At 48.1% G+C, this 14,099-nt stretch overlaps 5 protein-coding genes across 5 annotated transcripts; 2 read left to right on the top strand and 3 right to left on the bottom strand.

The window, feature by feature from the left end:
* Positions 1-1,278: 1,278 nt before the first annotated feature.
* On the bottom strand, positions 1,279-2,643 carry PtA15_1A345 (uncharacterized protein; the record flags this gene model as incomplete). The annotated part of the gene is made up of 5 exons (XM_053165363.1): positions 1,279-1,599; positions 1,690-1,752; positions 1,839-1,892; positions 1,978-2,141; positions 2,229-2,643. 5 exons carry the CDS (start codon positions 2,641-2,643, stop codon positions 1,279-1,281), a joined length of 1,017 nt encoding a protein of 338 aa, XP_053016562.1.
* An 817-nt stretch (positions 2,644-3,460) lies between these two features.
* PtA15_1A344 (uncharacterized protein) lies at positions 3,461-4,095 on the bottom strand (the record flags this gene model as incomplete). The annotated part of the gene is made up of 4 exons (XM_053165362.1): positions 3,461-3,563; positions 3,639-3,746; positions 3,821-3,892; positions 3,968-4,095. 4 exons carry the CDS (start codon positions 4,093-4,095, stop codon positions 3,461-3,463), a joined length of 411 nt encoding a protein of 136 aa, XP_053016561.1.
* Positions 4,096-4,609: 514 nt separating this feature from the next.
* PtA15_1A343 (uncharacterized protein) lies at positions 4,610-5,096 on the top strand (the record flags this gene model as incomplete). Its single annotated transcript, XM_053165361.1, has 3 exons — positions 4,610-4,664; positions 4,744-4,871; positions 4,965-5,096. The coding sequence occupies 3 exons, from the start codon at positions 4,610-4,612 to the stop codon at positions 5,094-5,096; spliced, it is 315 nt and encodes a 104-aa protein (XP_053016560.1).
* Positions 5,097-5,656: 560 nt separating this feature from the next.
* PtA15_1A342 (uncharacterized protein) lies at positions 5,657-7,686 on the top strand (the record flags this gene model as incomplete). The annotated part of the gene is made up of 9 exons (XM_053165360.1): positions 5,657-5,772; positions 5,884-5,923; positions 5,994-6,055; positions 6,133-6,241; positions 6,362-6,488; positions 6,646-6,893; positions 6,981-7,374; positions 7,453-7,489; positions 7,602-7,686. 9 exons carry the CDS (start codon positions 5,657-5,659, stop codon positions 7,684-7,686), a joined length of 1,218 nt encoding a protein of 405 aa, XP_053016559.1.
* Positions 7,687-9,243: 1,557 nt separating this feature from the next.
* PtA15_1A341 (uncharacterized protein) lies at positions 9,244-10,172 on the bottom strand (the record flags this gene model as incomplete). Its single annotated transcript, XM_053165359.1, has 3 exons — positions 9,244-9,459; positions 9,545-9,879; positions 9,965-10,172. The coding sequence occupies 3 exons, from the start codon at positions 10,170-10,172 to the stop codon at positions 9,244-9,246; spliced, it is 759 nt and encodes a 252-aa protein (XP_053016558.1).
* Between the last annotated feature and the right edge of the window lie 3,927 nt (positions 10,173-14,099).

Raw genomic sequence — 14,099 nt, 5'->3', positions numbered from 1 at the left:
TAAATCTATTCTGTCAAGTCGAAAGCTACGCCATACACCAAAAAGTACAGTTATATAGTTACTACCAGAAAAAAAAAACAGTGGACATGTCACACTGAAAAAGAAAACCATGATTTATCCAAATGTCTCTTGTTCCATCTCTTGTTTTACTGACCATGAACGATTATCTCGGAGATTGACCCCATGTATTACTATGTGTGTGTGTGTGTGTGTGTGTTTATGAACACGATATGAAATGCAGCATCATGGGCGACGAATGAAGAAGAAGAGAAGATGAGAAGGAACCCCGAAAGCGGGGGACCCTCGGCGCCGACCCGCAAGACCAGCAGCTCCCTTGCCGTCCCGTCCGCCGAGCCCGACGCGCTCGATCTGCTCTGGCCTCGCTCCTCCATCCGACCCGGCTCTTCCCCGCTGCCTTCCCTCAATCGATCCTCTATCAGACTCGTCATGTAGCAGCCTCTTCCCTCCTCATCCTCTCTGACTGCCGCCTTTTTTTGATCGCTTCCATACCTTACAGAAATCACTAGTATACTTGCCGTGTCTCGTTAGTCAGTCTTCCGGCCCTAAAAAAAACTTACTCTCATGTTGGCTCTCTCTGCCATGATGCTCTCTATAGCTCTTTGTTTTGTTTTGTCTTGACTTGATGTGCGTTTTGTTTGTTTCTTGTTTGTTTGTTTTTCATTTCGGAGAAAGGTACCCGAGCATAGTTTGTAAATTTCTCTCATTTTATGTATCTTTCAGTATCATTATCAGTAATGTATATATTTATATACCTATCAAGTATTTATCTTCCCCAAAAAAATGCAGTTTGTTCCTAGTAATAGTATCTTAACCTATCGGGCTTTTCTTGAGCGCTCTGGAGCCAGGTTCTTTCTTGTGATAAGTGTATATCAAGTTGTTCCTCTACGAATATAATGTGTGTTTATGCTTGTGTTTTTTAGTTTGTGCATCTGGCCATGTGTTTTCAGCAATCTTGCCTTCCCAATTGTCTCAAGCTTGTGAAGCTTTTTAAACGTCAGATCGGGCCGTTGATGGATGGGTGTGTCAAGAGTTGTATTTCCCGTTAATCTATTGAACTATCATACTTTTGAGCATCAGAGAGAATTCAAAGCTCTACAAATAAGGAAGAAATCTAGCTCGCCGGGATTGCACATTCACCAGCAGTCATGCAAGAAACATAAAATCATTTGGATCAGAAGGAGAAGGAAAAAGATACACAAGATGGAAAAGTGCCCCCAAAACAATGCCCCAAAAATCAGATAACTCTATGCATGTATTTTACAATTCTTTCAATCGTTCGGCGCCGGTCTTGAGATCACCGTCCAAACCAGTCCGAATGATCTCGAGGTTTTTGAGCCGGAGGGATTCATACTTTTGGAAAGGCTCGAAGGGTTCGGGCGAGACGAGCCATTCCTGGGCAGGGTTGAGGTTATAGCTGTTGGAGGAAGTTGGGTGATGGGTGCCATCGTCCCGGAGCCGGAGCCGGGCGAGTGTGTCCCATTGTGAGGCTTCCAGGCCGAGGCCGCTCAGGCCCATCAGTCGTTCAGGGCGCACCGTCCGTCGGCCGACCTTGTTCACCATCCGGGTTATCGATAAGCACTGCAACAGAACGTGGGCCACATCCGGATCTTTGTCAGTCGCGGCCGCTTGTATATCACAGACAAGTCCCAGACTTATAAAAGGGCTCACGTTCAGAGTGCGGGTCTGGGATCCTTTGGGTGGGTCGGTTGTGAATGTCGCCAAAAGGTAGAGCTGAGGTAGGACGGGCAGCGCAACGAGTGGGTCAGATGTCAAGCGTCTGTGATGGACGGAGAGAGAGAGAGGATGAGGATAGTCACCCATTTCTGGTCCCACGCAACCGGGCGGAACTCTACCTCAAAGTCAGCTAGGATCTACATGAAAAGCAAAAGAAACAGATCATCAGACAAATGGCCGGATCGGGGCAGATTCCAAAGAGCATCAGATATGATTTCTTACTGGGATTTCGGCGAAGTAGGTAAAGTGGGTCGAAGCTATCATGGGTCGGACCCGCTCGTGGTCCGCTCGCATTGCCGCCCCAATCATCTGGATCTGCCACATCGCTCGTGCTTCGTCCAGGGCAATCGCATAGGCCGAGTTAGACATGTGCAACATAAAATCGCCTGTTCCATTGGAAAAAAAAAACATACACAGAGAAATTTGAGTACATTCCATGAGAATGAAAATATATGTATTAAGGATGGACTGACAGGAATTCCAAGTGGCACAATGCTTGGAGACGATGCGAGCCTCGAACGGGCTTCTGCCCAGGACGCCCAGATGGGAGACGAAAGCGGCGGTGGAGGAGCCGAGTTTCCAGCGGAGGAGTTTAGCCTTGAGGATGGGGAAGACGAGGGTCATAGCGTGCCAGTAGAAGGGGAGGATGCGCCAATTGAGGACGGCGAGCGCGAGGGCGAGCGACTGCAAGAGCCTGCGGACCGGGCCGGTCGACCGGGCGTGTCTGGCCACTCGGAGGGCCAGAAGGGACATGATGATCGTGCTCGGCCGGGGCCGCAGACGGAACAGAAGGTCCGTGGCCGGCCGGCTCTTCCGGGGGCCCACCGCCGCCCCGCTCGGGTTGTTGGCCTCCGTCGCCCGCTCGTCTGTCGTCGAGGCTGCTGTCATCACGTCACTGCAAGCCAAGCAGCCGATCGGAGAAGAGGTGCGTGCGTCTGGGGGTGTATGCGCTCTCTGAATATCCAGTTGGCCGAAGGATCCTGCCGGGCGCGCAAGTCCGGATCCTGCAGAGTTAGTGCTCGAGTGGGTGGGGGAGCTTCGTTTGGGTTTCGTCGCTGGATGATGAAGGTTGTCCCTCCAGCTTATGTATCACCCAGTCCTTGTGCCCGCCCGACAACCGTTGTCCAGACACGTTGCAATAAGCCAAACAGCATCGCATCGTGGGCCGTCGCAGACTGTGACGGCAAACTGTATTGCTACATGACCACTGACGTCACAGCGTTGTTAGGCTAGCGGTAAACTGGGGCCTTGCCATCCGGCGAATGGCCTCGTCAGGGGTTCGACTCCCCTACAACGCACTGGAACACCATGGCACTTGCTGCTTGATCCTTTTTGTGTGTTGCCCAGGGGCTCCCGAGATTCAATAGGAGTCAAGTGGCTAGACGAGAAAATCGGCAGGCTCCGCTATAGTATCGTCAAATGGGCAACGATTCACACCTTCACGATAGCGTTTTACCTCTCGCATGCTCATGGAACGATTTTGAATGTAATAGTGTCTGAAGGAACTCGGCCTGACTCGGCGGTTCAGCCACACCTTGAAACCGAATGTCGTGTCATGTACTAAATATTATGTTTTTCAACATCAGAACTCTTTGAAAGGCTTGATGATTAGCAAGAGAATAGTACAAGGTGATCACTACACAGGAGACAGAACAGAGATGAGCAAGAGATAAACAACTGGGTATTATGTATTTTGGATCCCTGGCTAGGATCGTTCTCCTCTCAGCCTGCGGGCCAGTTGAATGTCCTTGGGCTGAATGGTGACCCGCTTAGCATGGATTGCGGCCAAGTTGGTGTCCTCGAACAATCTATGGTGTGCGGCAGGGCTTGTCAGTTAGGACAGTTTCAAAAGCTGAAATGAGCTAGACACTCGGCTGGCTTACCCGACGAGATAGGCTTCAGCTGATTCCTGGAGGGCCATGACCGCGGAGGATTGGAAGCGCAGGTCGGTCTTGAAGTCCTGTGCAATCTCCCGGACCAGACGCTGGAAACTGTAAAATTCAAGTAGATGCCACCGTAAGTAGCCGGACCTAGGCAGATGGTCTGGGATTCCGGGAGGACTAACGGTAATTTGCGGATGAGGAGTTCGGTGGATTTTTGGTATCGACGGATCTCTCGAAGGGCTACGGTCCCGGGACTGGGTGGGGGGCGAGAGGAGGTAAGCAATGAGCCCATAAGGATGATACATAGCCAAGGAAGGATGGGTGCTCACCGGTATCGGTGAGGCTTCTTGACGCCTCCGGTGGACGGGGCCGACTTGCGTGCTGCCTTGGCGGCAAGTTGTTTCCGAGGAGCCTTGCCTCCGGTGGATTTGCGGGCTGTTTGCTTGGTGCGGGCCATTTCTCGGGAGTGGTGTAAGGCAGGGGGTGGGGTTCAGATAGGAGCTAAGTGTGGTTGGGGTACTTTGATCTGGTGAGCTTGAGGGATGGGCAGGGCAGTGGGGAATGCCGAAGCCGGGGCTGGTTTTATAAGCCATCCGGGACGACGCGTGGTGCCCATGTCGATGTGTGTGCATACCACCGCCCGTTGCAGGATGAGCGAGCTTCGACAATGCAGGGCGTGGCCGGTGGTTGGTGGAGCGCGGGATTTGGGCCGGCAAGGCCTGACCAATAGGGTGCTGGCATTCGAGCTGGGTGCCGCCTCGGGATCAAAGCTCGCGACCGAGGCTCCTCCGCGTCCGGCTGGCGGTCCTCGGGCGCAAGGGGCTTGTGTATGGCCCGGCACTCCTATATAAAGCCCCCTTCTTCCTCCCTCTTTCCCCATCACCACACCTCACTCACACTGCCTCCACCCCTGCCTCCCACCTTCAACCCATTTCAACCCCCTTCAACCCAACAACTCCAACCAATTCAAGATGTCCGGACGTGGTAAAAGCGGCGGCAAAGGTCTCGGAAAGGGCGGTGCCAAACGTGTGTTATCTCCACTCTCTCCTTGCAATTACCGCTGCATCTCCTCCTGACCTGTCATCACCCTGTTGAATCATTTCAGGTCACCGCAAGATCCTGCGAGACAACATCCAAGGAATCACCAAGCCTGCCATTCGAAGACTCGCTCGACGAGGAGGGGTCAAACGGATCTCCGGTCTGATCTATGAGGAGACTCGAGGAGTTCTCAAAGTCAGTGGCTCCCCCTATTTCTTGAACTCACAGCCGGCAATTCCACGGTTCTTCATGCAGAACAGGCTAGCTGACCTTTACTCCACAACGCAGATCTTCCTGGAGAATGTCATCAGGGACTCGGTCACTTACACTGAACATGCCAAGCGGAAAACAGTCACCTCGCTCGACGTCGTTTACGCCCTCAAACGACAGGGTCGAACACTCTACGGCTTCGGAGCTTAAACCCTTGTTTCCCCAACTTTCTTCCTTAAAACTCTTCGCATAAGTTTGTAGTTCTTCGCCTCCACTATTGCAGTTGTATGATTTCCATAAGCCTTCGCTCTAAGCTCTAAAATTAATAATGTATGCACAAGGATGCCTTCATTCCCAGATCAGTGAGGATCGATGCTGCTCAGTCCATCCACTATTGTATTCAAGGTTGAGCATTTCTGGGAGGAGTAGCGAGCGTAAGCTGGCTGAATCTCCTGAATTATGTTGGGAAGTGCAACTCGTTGAGAGGAAGGGACACCCGGGTTGAGGGGATTACCCGGCCATCCCCGAGCCGAAGACATATTTCGGTCAGGTTGGGGGATGGCGACTTGGCCAAGTCCCCGCCGGCCGATTCATACATCTAATGAAACCGTCAAGACCGACAATAAACAGACCCTACAGGCGGAGGAAGACCGACGCTTGAACGAAACCGAAGACTGCGCCCTGGCCATAGCCGATTTCCGCCCCGAGCCAAGCCAAGCCCAATTGGAATCCGAGCGATCTCAATCGCAGATTGAAAATACTACACCAGGATGGATGGCTCGATATCTTCGTTGCGGACGCAGACTACCCCATCTGCCCTTGGTCTTCCCGCATCCGAAGGCTCGCGTCCCGATCGTCCAAAGCTACTCTTCATGGGCCCACGCAGGTAAGTGCGGCTATCTTGCCTCAATAGCAGTGTTGTGCTGTGTCCTTCTGACTGAATGTGTTGATTAATTTTACTCCTCCGATACTCCGATTGATGTGTGCTCGACTCAAGTGGTGGAAAGTCTTCAATTCGAGAGGTTGTCTTTCATAAGGTGAGTCCCTATAGACTTGAGATCATTCACCATCAGAAACTCAAGTTGCTCTATTTTACTCATGACTTAGCTCCAACCAGACCAGACCCTCCATCTCGAAACAACCAGAAGAATCACTCAGGATGACATCAAGTAAATTCACCTGGATCCGATGCGATTGCCTTGATGCACGTATAGCTCATACTGTAATCTTGCGTTTTTATCACCAGATCTTTTATCGATTTTGAGATCTGGGACTTGCCCGGACCGCTGGATTCAGATGGGCTAACCCTGCCATTCGCACACGTGGGAGCCGTCATCTTTGTGATCGATGCTCAAGTCAGTCGTTCTTCGAAATCTTAGATCCCGATGTGAAGCGCTGCCAGCTTTGCGTGGTATCAAAAGCTTCGAGCGCATCTCGCGCGAATGTAGGCTCATCCTGCGATCTCGTTCTTCAAGTCTAGTTACCTCAGCACCATTCCACAATTGGCATCAACCGTGATACAGGCTTATCAGACTAACCCGGCGCTTCACTTTGAGATCTTCATGCACAAGATTGATGCTGTTACCCCTGACTACCGAAGCGGTAAGTATTTACAGTGTCTGTCAAACCTTTACGCATGGTCCCAGGACAAGCTTCCCTACCTGATTCTTGCGACTACATCCCGAATTGCCTCCCACGTCTTCACATTTATCTGTCAAGCTTATATTGTAGACTGACTCTACTCACTCGGATAATGCAGAAATCATTGAGCAAGTTAAAGATCGCCTGACGGACGAACTATCGGATCGAGAATTATCAATCTACGGCGTTCCAACAATTGCCATCGAACTCAGTCATCGGATAACGTACAAGCTCACGACTGTTTTTGATTACTCTATCTACGATGCCCTGAGTCGAGTGATTATGAAAATCGTCCCCCAACAAGCGGCTCTTGAACATCTGATGAATCTGCTTGCTCAGCAGAGTGGAGTCGAGAACTGCATTCTTGTGAGTCGCCAAAGCTTTTTTTTGGATGTGATCCCTGATCAATCGATCCCCGGACTTACCAAGTGGTTGTTTTTTCTTCTTTTGCAGTTTGACACCTGGACCAAACTATATATCGCCACGGATTCGTCACCCACAGAGAAGCCGCTGCTAGAGATGTGCACTGAATTCATGGATATATTCACAGACCTTTCGGAACTCTATGGAGTACCACAGCAGATCTCGCCAGTCACAAGACCTACCTCGATGACCAATGGATTAGGAAAGAGTCTACCCATGGTTCCTCCACGGGTTCCCGACGGTTCGCACAGCAAGCGTAGCGCCAGTCGTGGCAGGGCATCAGAATTGAGCCCAGCCACTCGATCATCCTCGGTCGCTCTAGGTCCGACCAAAAAACCGCCGAATGCCGCGGGCAGGAGAATGATTACGAGCCAGGTCAAGGTCGACACAAGCTTTGGTGGACCCCGCGGGGTTGGTATGCCAGGTATCGAACAGCCCGGACGGGTGATCTCATACTACGAAATAAATCAGTATCTTACTCTAGTTTGTATCACACACGAAGAAATCATGCGCACTCAGGGTACTTTGATTGAGTACAAGTAAGCAGTATCTGCGCTATGTTATCAGCGTCGTCTTTTTTTTTTTGGCTGACATGGTCTGGTTTTCGTACTGTTTTCGTCTCTTACCCCTATTATTCGGTGGCTTGGTCAGCGTCTCCCGAATCCGAGAAAGTATCGAGAAGATATTTCAAATCACAAATGGAACGCCTTCAAAACATAGACGCCGAGTCTCGTAGCCGTACTCCCTCGGCTTTGATCTCAACATTTGACTTCGTCGACTAACCCCCGATAACACAACCTCTTCAAAATATCAAAGTCTTCCCACACACTACTCAATCCATTCTGGTGATATTCCACTGAAAACAAGCCAATCAAGAAAAAAAAATACTAGACAAGATACTGATCTCTTCACTAATCCAATTTCAGCTCATTCTTACGGGGGGTTATTTATTTACCGATTTCTCATTTTCGGTACTTTCTGTTTTATTCACCCCCACTCAATCAAATAAACTAGAGTAAACTAACATAGAGAGAACAAGTTCGTTCGGAAGGAAGCAAGCGTAAAGGAGGTTGGCAGACAAAAACCAAAGCAACAAAAAAACTTACTTATTTACCCACCCGTTATAATCAAACAGAGAAAAAGACAAATCGGCTCGTTGCAGTCATTTTCACTCGTCTCTCTTCTCCCCTCCTACCTCCAAAAAACCACATTCCTTTCCCCACTTAGTCATTCCCCCTCCTTCATCATTTATTTGTTTGTTTGTATTAACTTCTCAGCTTTATTTATATGTGTGTAAATCACGATTAGCACTTGATTAGACTCGATTCTCTCGGTCTTGTTTTTGGGTTTGTTACACACTCAGTCATTGGTTGTTCATGCTGACATCACATTATCAGATCTTATCATTAGCAATCCAATCAATAACTCTATGTTCATGAATCCTTGTCGTACATTAGTTTACGTAGACAAATTTGCACATAAATGTGTGTAAAGTAAAATTGAAAACTCGCCAGGATTTTTGGATTTCGTGTTTAAAAAATCCCTGAATGGGCGTTGGAGGACAAGGGGAAACGCGTCAATGTAGACTACAGCCACATGGGTAAAAACTGAGCGATACGTAACAATAAACAAGTTGATATAGGCTGAAGCTTGGAACTGCCAAGAACCACCAATCTAAATAATAGTTGGTATTTATACGCAACTTGCTGGCAACTCTCCATGGCCTCCCCCGATAGCTCAGTTGGAAGAGCGCGAGACTGTAATGGCTGTAACAGGATTCCGTAAGATCATCTTGAGGTCGCTGGTTCGATCCCGGCTCGGGGGATTTGCCTTTTGAAGTCACATCTTTTGCGCCCCGGGCTGTAACTTGTTTGATAATTATTGACAGGGTGAAAGCAATTTGTTAGCATTTTTTTAGCCAGGGAGATCACAGGTCTTGTGGTTCACTTGATGTAGTCTAAACAAATAATACCAAAGGAAACATAATCATTTCCTTCTCTGTCAGGTGCAATATCCACCGGGGTTTCCATTTCCGGTTTAATATATGATATAAACTGAATCACAACAGGCAAAATGCATTGGGCCAAAATTTCTAGTCAAACAAGGTGAATGCCTAGCTGGGTGTTTTACATATGTGTGAAAGCTAGGAAGATGATGGGTGTGATGCTCATCTAGAATACATATACGTATTACAACATTAAAGACCATTGAAAAAGTTTCCTAGGAACACAACAAGAAAGATGCGAGTATGTATTTAAGTAGGGATATTTCTGACTACGCGGCAACAATCCGCTTATGGACCCGTAACCCGTAGATGATCTGTCCAAGAAGAATGAAATTCGCCTGCATCTTTGTTTGGTGCGTTGGAAATTTGGACTACGATGGCAAGGCCAATTATAACTTGAACTACCATCGCGATTGTCAGCGGTACGAAGATGTGTCCCGCCGACGCTTGATTGTACACATAGCCGGCTGAGAAAAGGTTATACTCGTCTCCAAAACCCTCGACCTGTGTTCCGAGGAGTGCTTTGCGAGTTTTAGAGGATGGGGTGGCACTGGATGACATCTGCTTCTGACGTCGCAGCAAGACTTACAAAGCAAGCCAACGATAAGACGGCTGAAAATCCAAGAGTCCAACCGATCCCCAGGATCCATAGTGTCGCCGAGAAAAGCTTTTGACTCCGAAACCTGTGCTGGCTGAGTTTTTCAGGAGCGTAGACAGGCAGACAGCCGACTATGTGGCAGAGTAACGCTACAATTGAAATGAGCCACCAAGTGAAGAAGACTGGAGGCAGGTCGGGCATCATGATTTCCAGATGTTCTGCATTGATATCCTTGCCACCTCGCAAGATTGTCGTGTTGTAATCGGGTGGAAACGCGGCGGGTGTACAATGGAGCTGGTCCCCGGCTGCTGCTTGATAGCACGAACCTATGGTCATCAGGGCAGTCGGTAGTGTCAGAACCGAAAGATGAAGAATCATTAAGAATTGAAGCAAATTCAGATGGGAAGTGACCTAGTAAGCCAAAGTGGAACGACGCGGTATGGTTATTCTGCGCGTCGGAAGACGTGCGATGGATGACCATAATTGTTCCACTCGACTGCTTCCAAGGGACAAGTCCACAGAGCGAAAAGATAATCAAGATGAGACATATCACGCCTAGTAGGAGTGGGGTGGTGTATAGGACATGCAGTCGGGTGCGCGAAACAGGACGGCAGCTCATTGTAGGTCAAGTTTGGGATTGGGATTTAGGCAACGGCTGTTTTGAACGAAGGCGTTGGTTGGAAGAAAGACTCGTCAAGTCACCAAGGTATAAACTGGCTTGAGTGGAATATGCGGAAAGATAACAGCACTGCCAGTGGTCGAGATGTTATAATGACTGGCCGTGGGTTGGATTTTGGAGGAAGGGAATCGAGAGTCGACAACGACAAATTCCTATGTCTCTTAGTCCGGGGGCACTTGGGTAAAAGGGTTCCAGCTAAATGAAATATTCCCTTCGATGGATAATTCCGTCTAGAATGACTGGGATGGATCGCCTGAGCCGAAGAGTTGTACCAGGAAAACAAAAGGAATTCTCTAGACTCAAATATGCCTTGACTGCTAAAACCCGCCCGACAACCTCCCAAAATTTACGATTATGGTAACTGGTTCAAGGTAACCGTTCAGACGGGACATCACCGGAACACATGTCATAAGGCTCATTGTAGGCGCACCCACGACGAAGTACATCGGGAAAAATCCCTTTGTTTCGAAATCAGCCCTTTACCTACCACTACCAATGTAGCACTTAGCATATCAAGAACCACAAAGGCTTCAGGTGATCAACATTGATATCCATCTCGCCCAACCAAATTACACACAGCGTTCTTATATGCAACAAAGGCCGATGGTGTAAGCAATCACGCATCCAGTATACTGGGATAGACTTGGTGAATGGCAAGAAAGCTCAAGAAAGGGTTCAGGAATCCATCCATCAACGGGGGGTATCGATAGACACAACTCGGAACAATATCATATATTTAACTCCATCTGACCCAGAGTCAGGTGGTCTGTTAAGGCCCGATACATCTATTTAGTGTAGATATGAAAGGGTTGGAGATAGCTTATGCTAACGCCGATACATATTCAGACGATCAGGTCGCGGATCGGTTCATCATTGTACGAGAGTATCCAATGAGTGGGTGAGATGGACTTTCAGCGACAATGGCATCAAACTAACCTGCTCTTGAGCTTTACTCTGGAATCCACCGTGACCAATAACCTCTCTCGCGTCACGCGTCAGAGATAATTATTCAGCCAGTTGCCCGACATGCTTTGTTGTAGAAATGTACCGAGCGGTCAGGCTAATTTCGTCCGGACGCCGAACTTGACAAAGCCCCTCGCTGATGCGGGCGTGTGATTTCGCGAAGCGAGCCTCCGACAGCCTCCGCAGGAGGGACTTGTCTGACTTGATCAAGTCCCGGCTTCCCTCCGGGAGGGACTTAGGCCTTACTAATACAGGTGATTTTGGCCTGAGAGATACATCAGCTTTTGAGGTCTTTGTACACATCAAAAATTAGCCAAGATGTAGGACTTTCTGATTGTGTCAAAATTAGGTGAAATATTTGGTGGTTCTGGAGCTATGGCAAAATTCCTTGGAAAAGGGTTTTTTGGCCGTTGCTCTCCGTCTTAAGGGGGTTTCAAACATGGTGCAGGTCCCAGTTCAGGAACCCCAATTCAGGAAAACAAACTTCCTGCAAAATGAATTTTCAAATTATTTCTGTATGTTTTTTGGGTAAAATTGGGTGGGTGTGTTGCAGGTGCCCTGATTTTGTGAATTGGGGGTTCTTGAAACAGGACCTGCACCATATTTGAAACCCCCTGCAAATATGGTGTGAGTCCCTCCGGTGGATGTGCAAAGCACCTCCACTTTTGGACTTAGTTAAGTTTGCTAACCTCCAGAGTCTAACATGTTTAGCAAATCTTCTGCCACTCCAGAAAAAAGCTTCAGATACACTTAGTCTTGAATCTTGGATTTTGACCAGAGCAGGTCTGTGCACATGAACTCAGTTCCTATGGTTCTCTCTACAAGTACACATGAGGCACGTCAATGGAGACAAAAAAAAACTGTTCTCTTATCCTGCATGTCCTTCTACCAACAAGCCAATAATTACACTGAAGGTTTCAAGAGATCTCAAGTAGAATTTATATAAAAATTAACCCCAAAACCCATTCTCTGTGCACAAGTTTGAGGAGGCAGGGTGTAAGTCCCTCCTGATAGTGGCTTTCTTTGTGAGTGCCCCAAAGTCTTGTGAGAGTTTTTTCAGTTTGTGTGGTTGTGTGTCCCTTACTCAAGTTCAACCCTTGTGGAAGTTTTGAGATTTAGTATTCAAAGGAGTTCAAGGTGCCTACTGAAATGAAAGAAGGTTTTAGTTCAATAAGGCTAGTGGTAGAAAGGATAGCATCCAGGGGTTGGAGATTTCCAGGATGTCTGTTATGATTGACTGTGGGAGAGAAGGACCAAGTCCTGACAATGGACCTAGAATGAAGTAGATTGCTAGATGGGGAGAGTATAAGGATCTCTCCCCGGCTCCCTCTTGTGTAAGGGAACTGTGACATGTATGTATAAGAGTGACATGTCCTCCAAGGTAGGCTATGGCGTGCGGTGCAGCTCATAACACTACCCCACCCTTAACGCCTAAGCCCCCGGCTCTGCGCTCTTGGCCCCAGGCAGCAACAAAAAACCCCTTGGGTAAAAAAGCTTAGCCTTCACTTGAATCTCCTAGACCTCCGGTGCCGTGCTGCCGCTGTTGGGAAGTTTGAGTTGAAATCCAATAATAATTCCTGTCAATTTGCCAGGTGGTTTTCCGGTTCCCACAAATTGTCCTCCGGGCCGCATCCTTTCCAACTGATAAGATACTCGTGTCTTTTCCCCTTCTTCCTGCAGTCCAAAATTTGCTCCATCTCCCATTCCTCTTGTCCTTTGACCACGACTGGTTCTGGTTGGTCCGCTGTTTGTTCCAGTATTGTGTCCAGCGCGTACTTCCTGAGCTTTGACACATAAAATACTGGATGTACTCTACTCATGGAAATAGGGAGAGTTAGCCTATAAACAGATGAGGATATTTTGGATGAGACAGGAAATGGTCCTAGCCATCTATGCACCAATTTGGTTTTTGGCCTTGTTGTTGAAATATGGCGGCTGTTGAGCCAAGCCGCGTCTCCAACTGTCCAATCTGGGGTCTTCCTGATGTTGCGGTCAAATTGCCGCTTCATTGACTTTTGCACCTCCCTGAGCCCTGCCATCAGCTCCTCCTGCCAACAAAGGGTAGTTACGCTATGTGTAACGCGTAGATAACGGTAACGTAACGAAATTTTTGTTGTTATCTACGCGTTACGCGTAACGGTGTGGTAGACGCTTTAGTTCTGGATGGAAAAATTCAAAAATTTCTAGTTTACATATGTAGTGTTACATTACACCATCTTTTGATACACACACTCCCTTCAGTTTACATACACAGTTTTACAAAACTGCATGTATATAGCTTACATACTACCCTTTTACATATATATGTGGCTGCGTAGCAACCAGCCAGCCTCATATGCAGCTGTGTAGCAACCACAAGCCACTTATTACAGTAACCCAGAAACCACAAGCCACATTAATAAAGCGGCATAGTAACCATGGGGCTGTGCAAGTCACTCAAGCAGACTACACAGCAATACAGAAAGCTGTGCAGGTCACTTGAGAAGACTCCATAGCAACCAGAGGGCTGTGTAAGCCACACTTGTAACTAGATCACCAGCTAAATTTGCTCATGTATACACTGCCACACTGTACATAGCTGTATTTGCACAGCATTTGTAAAGGCACACCAGCCAAAACCCCTCATGTACATAGACCACCAGCATAAATGCCTCACATTTTCCTATATAAGGAGAGGCTCTCTCCTTTGTCCCCCATGGAATCCAATGAAGGAGATCATTCCCCAACAAGATTCAAATAAATTGTCACCCTCACACTCTCCGCGACATAATAAAATGTTGAGAGGGACATGGGGAACAAACACTGAAGTTCACAGACTGAAAGTCATGTGACACTCAGGAGTGAGAAAAAGATGGTTCTGATTCACTAAGGAAGGAAACCCCAGAAACAATCTTGTAAAGACTA

The sequence above is a fragment of the Puccinia triticina genome, chromosome 1A (assembly GCF_026914185.1).
Source record: "Puccinia triticina chromosome 1A, complete sequence".
Lineage (NCBI taxonomy): Eukaryota > Fungi > Basidiomycota > Pucciniomycetes > Pucciniales > Pucciniaceae > Puccinia > Puccinia triticina.
The sequence above is the reverse complement of the archived record's forward strand: the minus strand, read 5'-3'. Positions and strand labels throughout refer to the sequence as shown.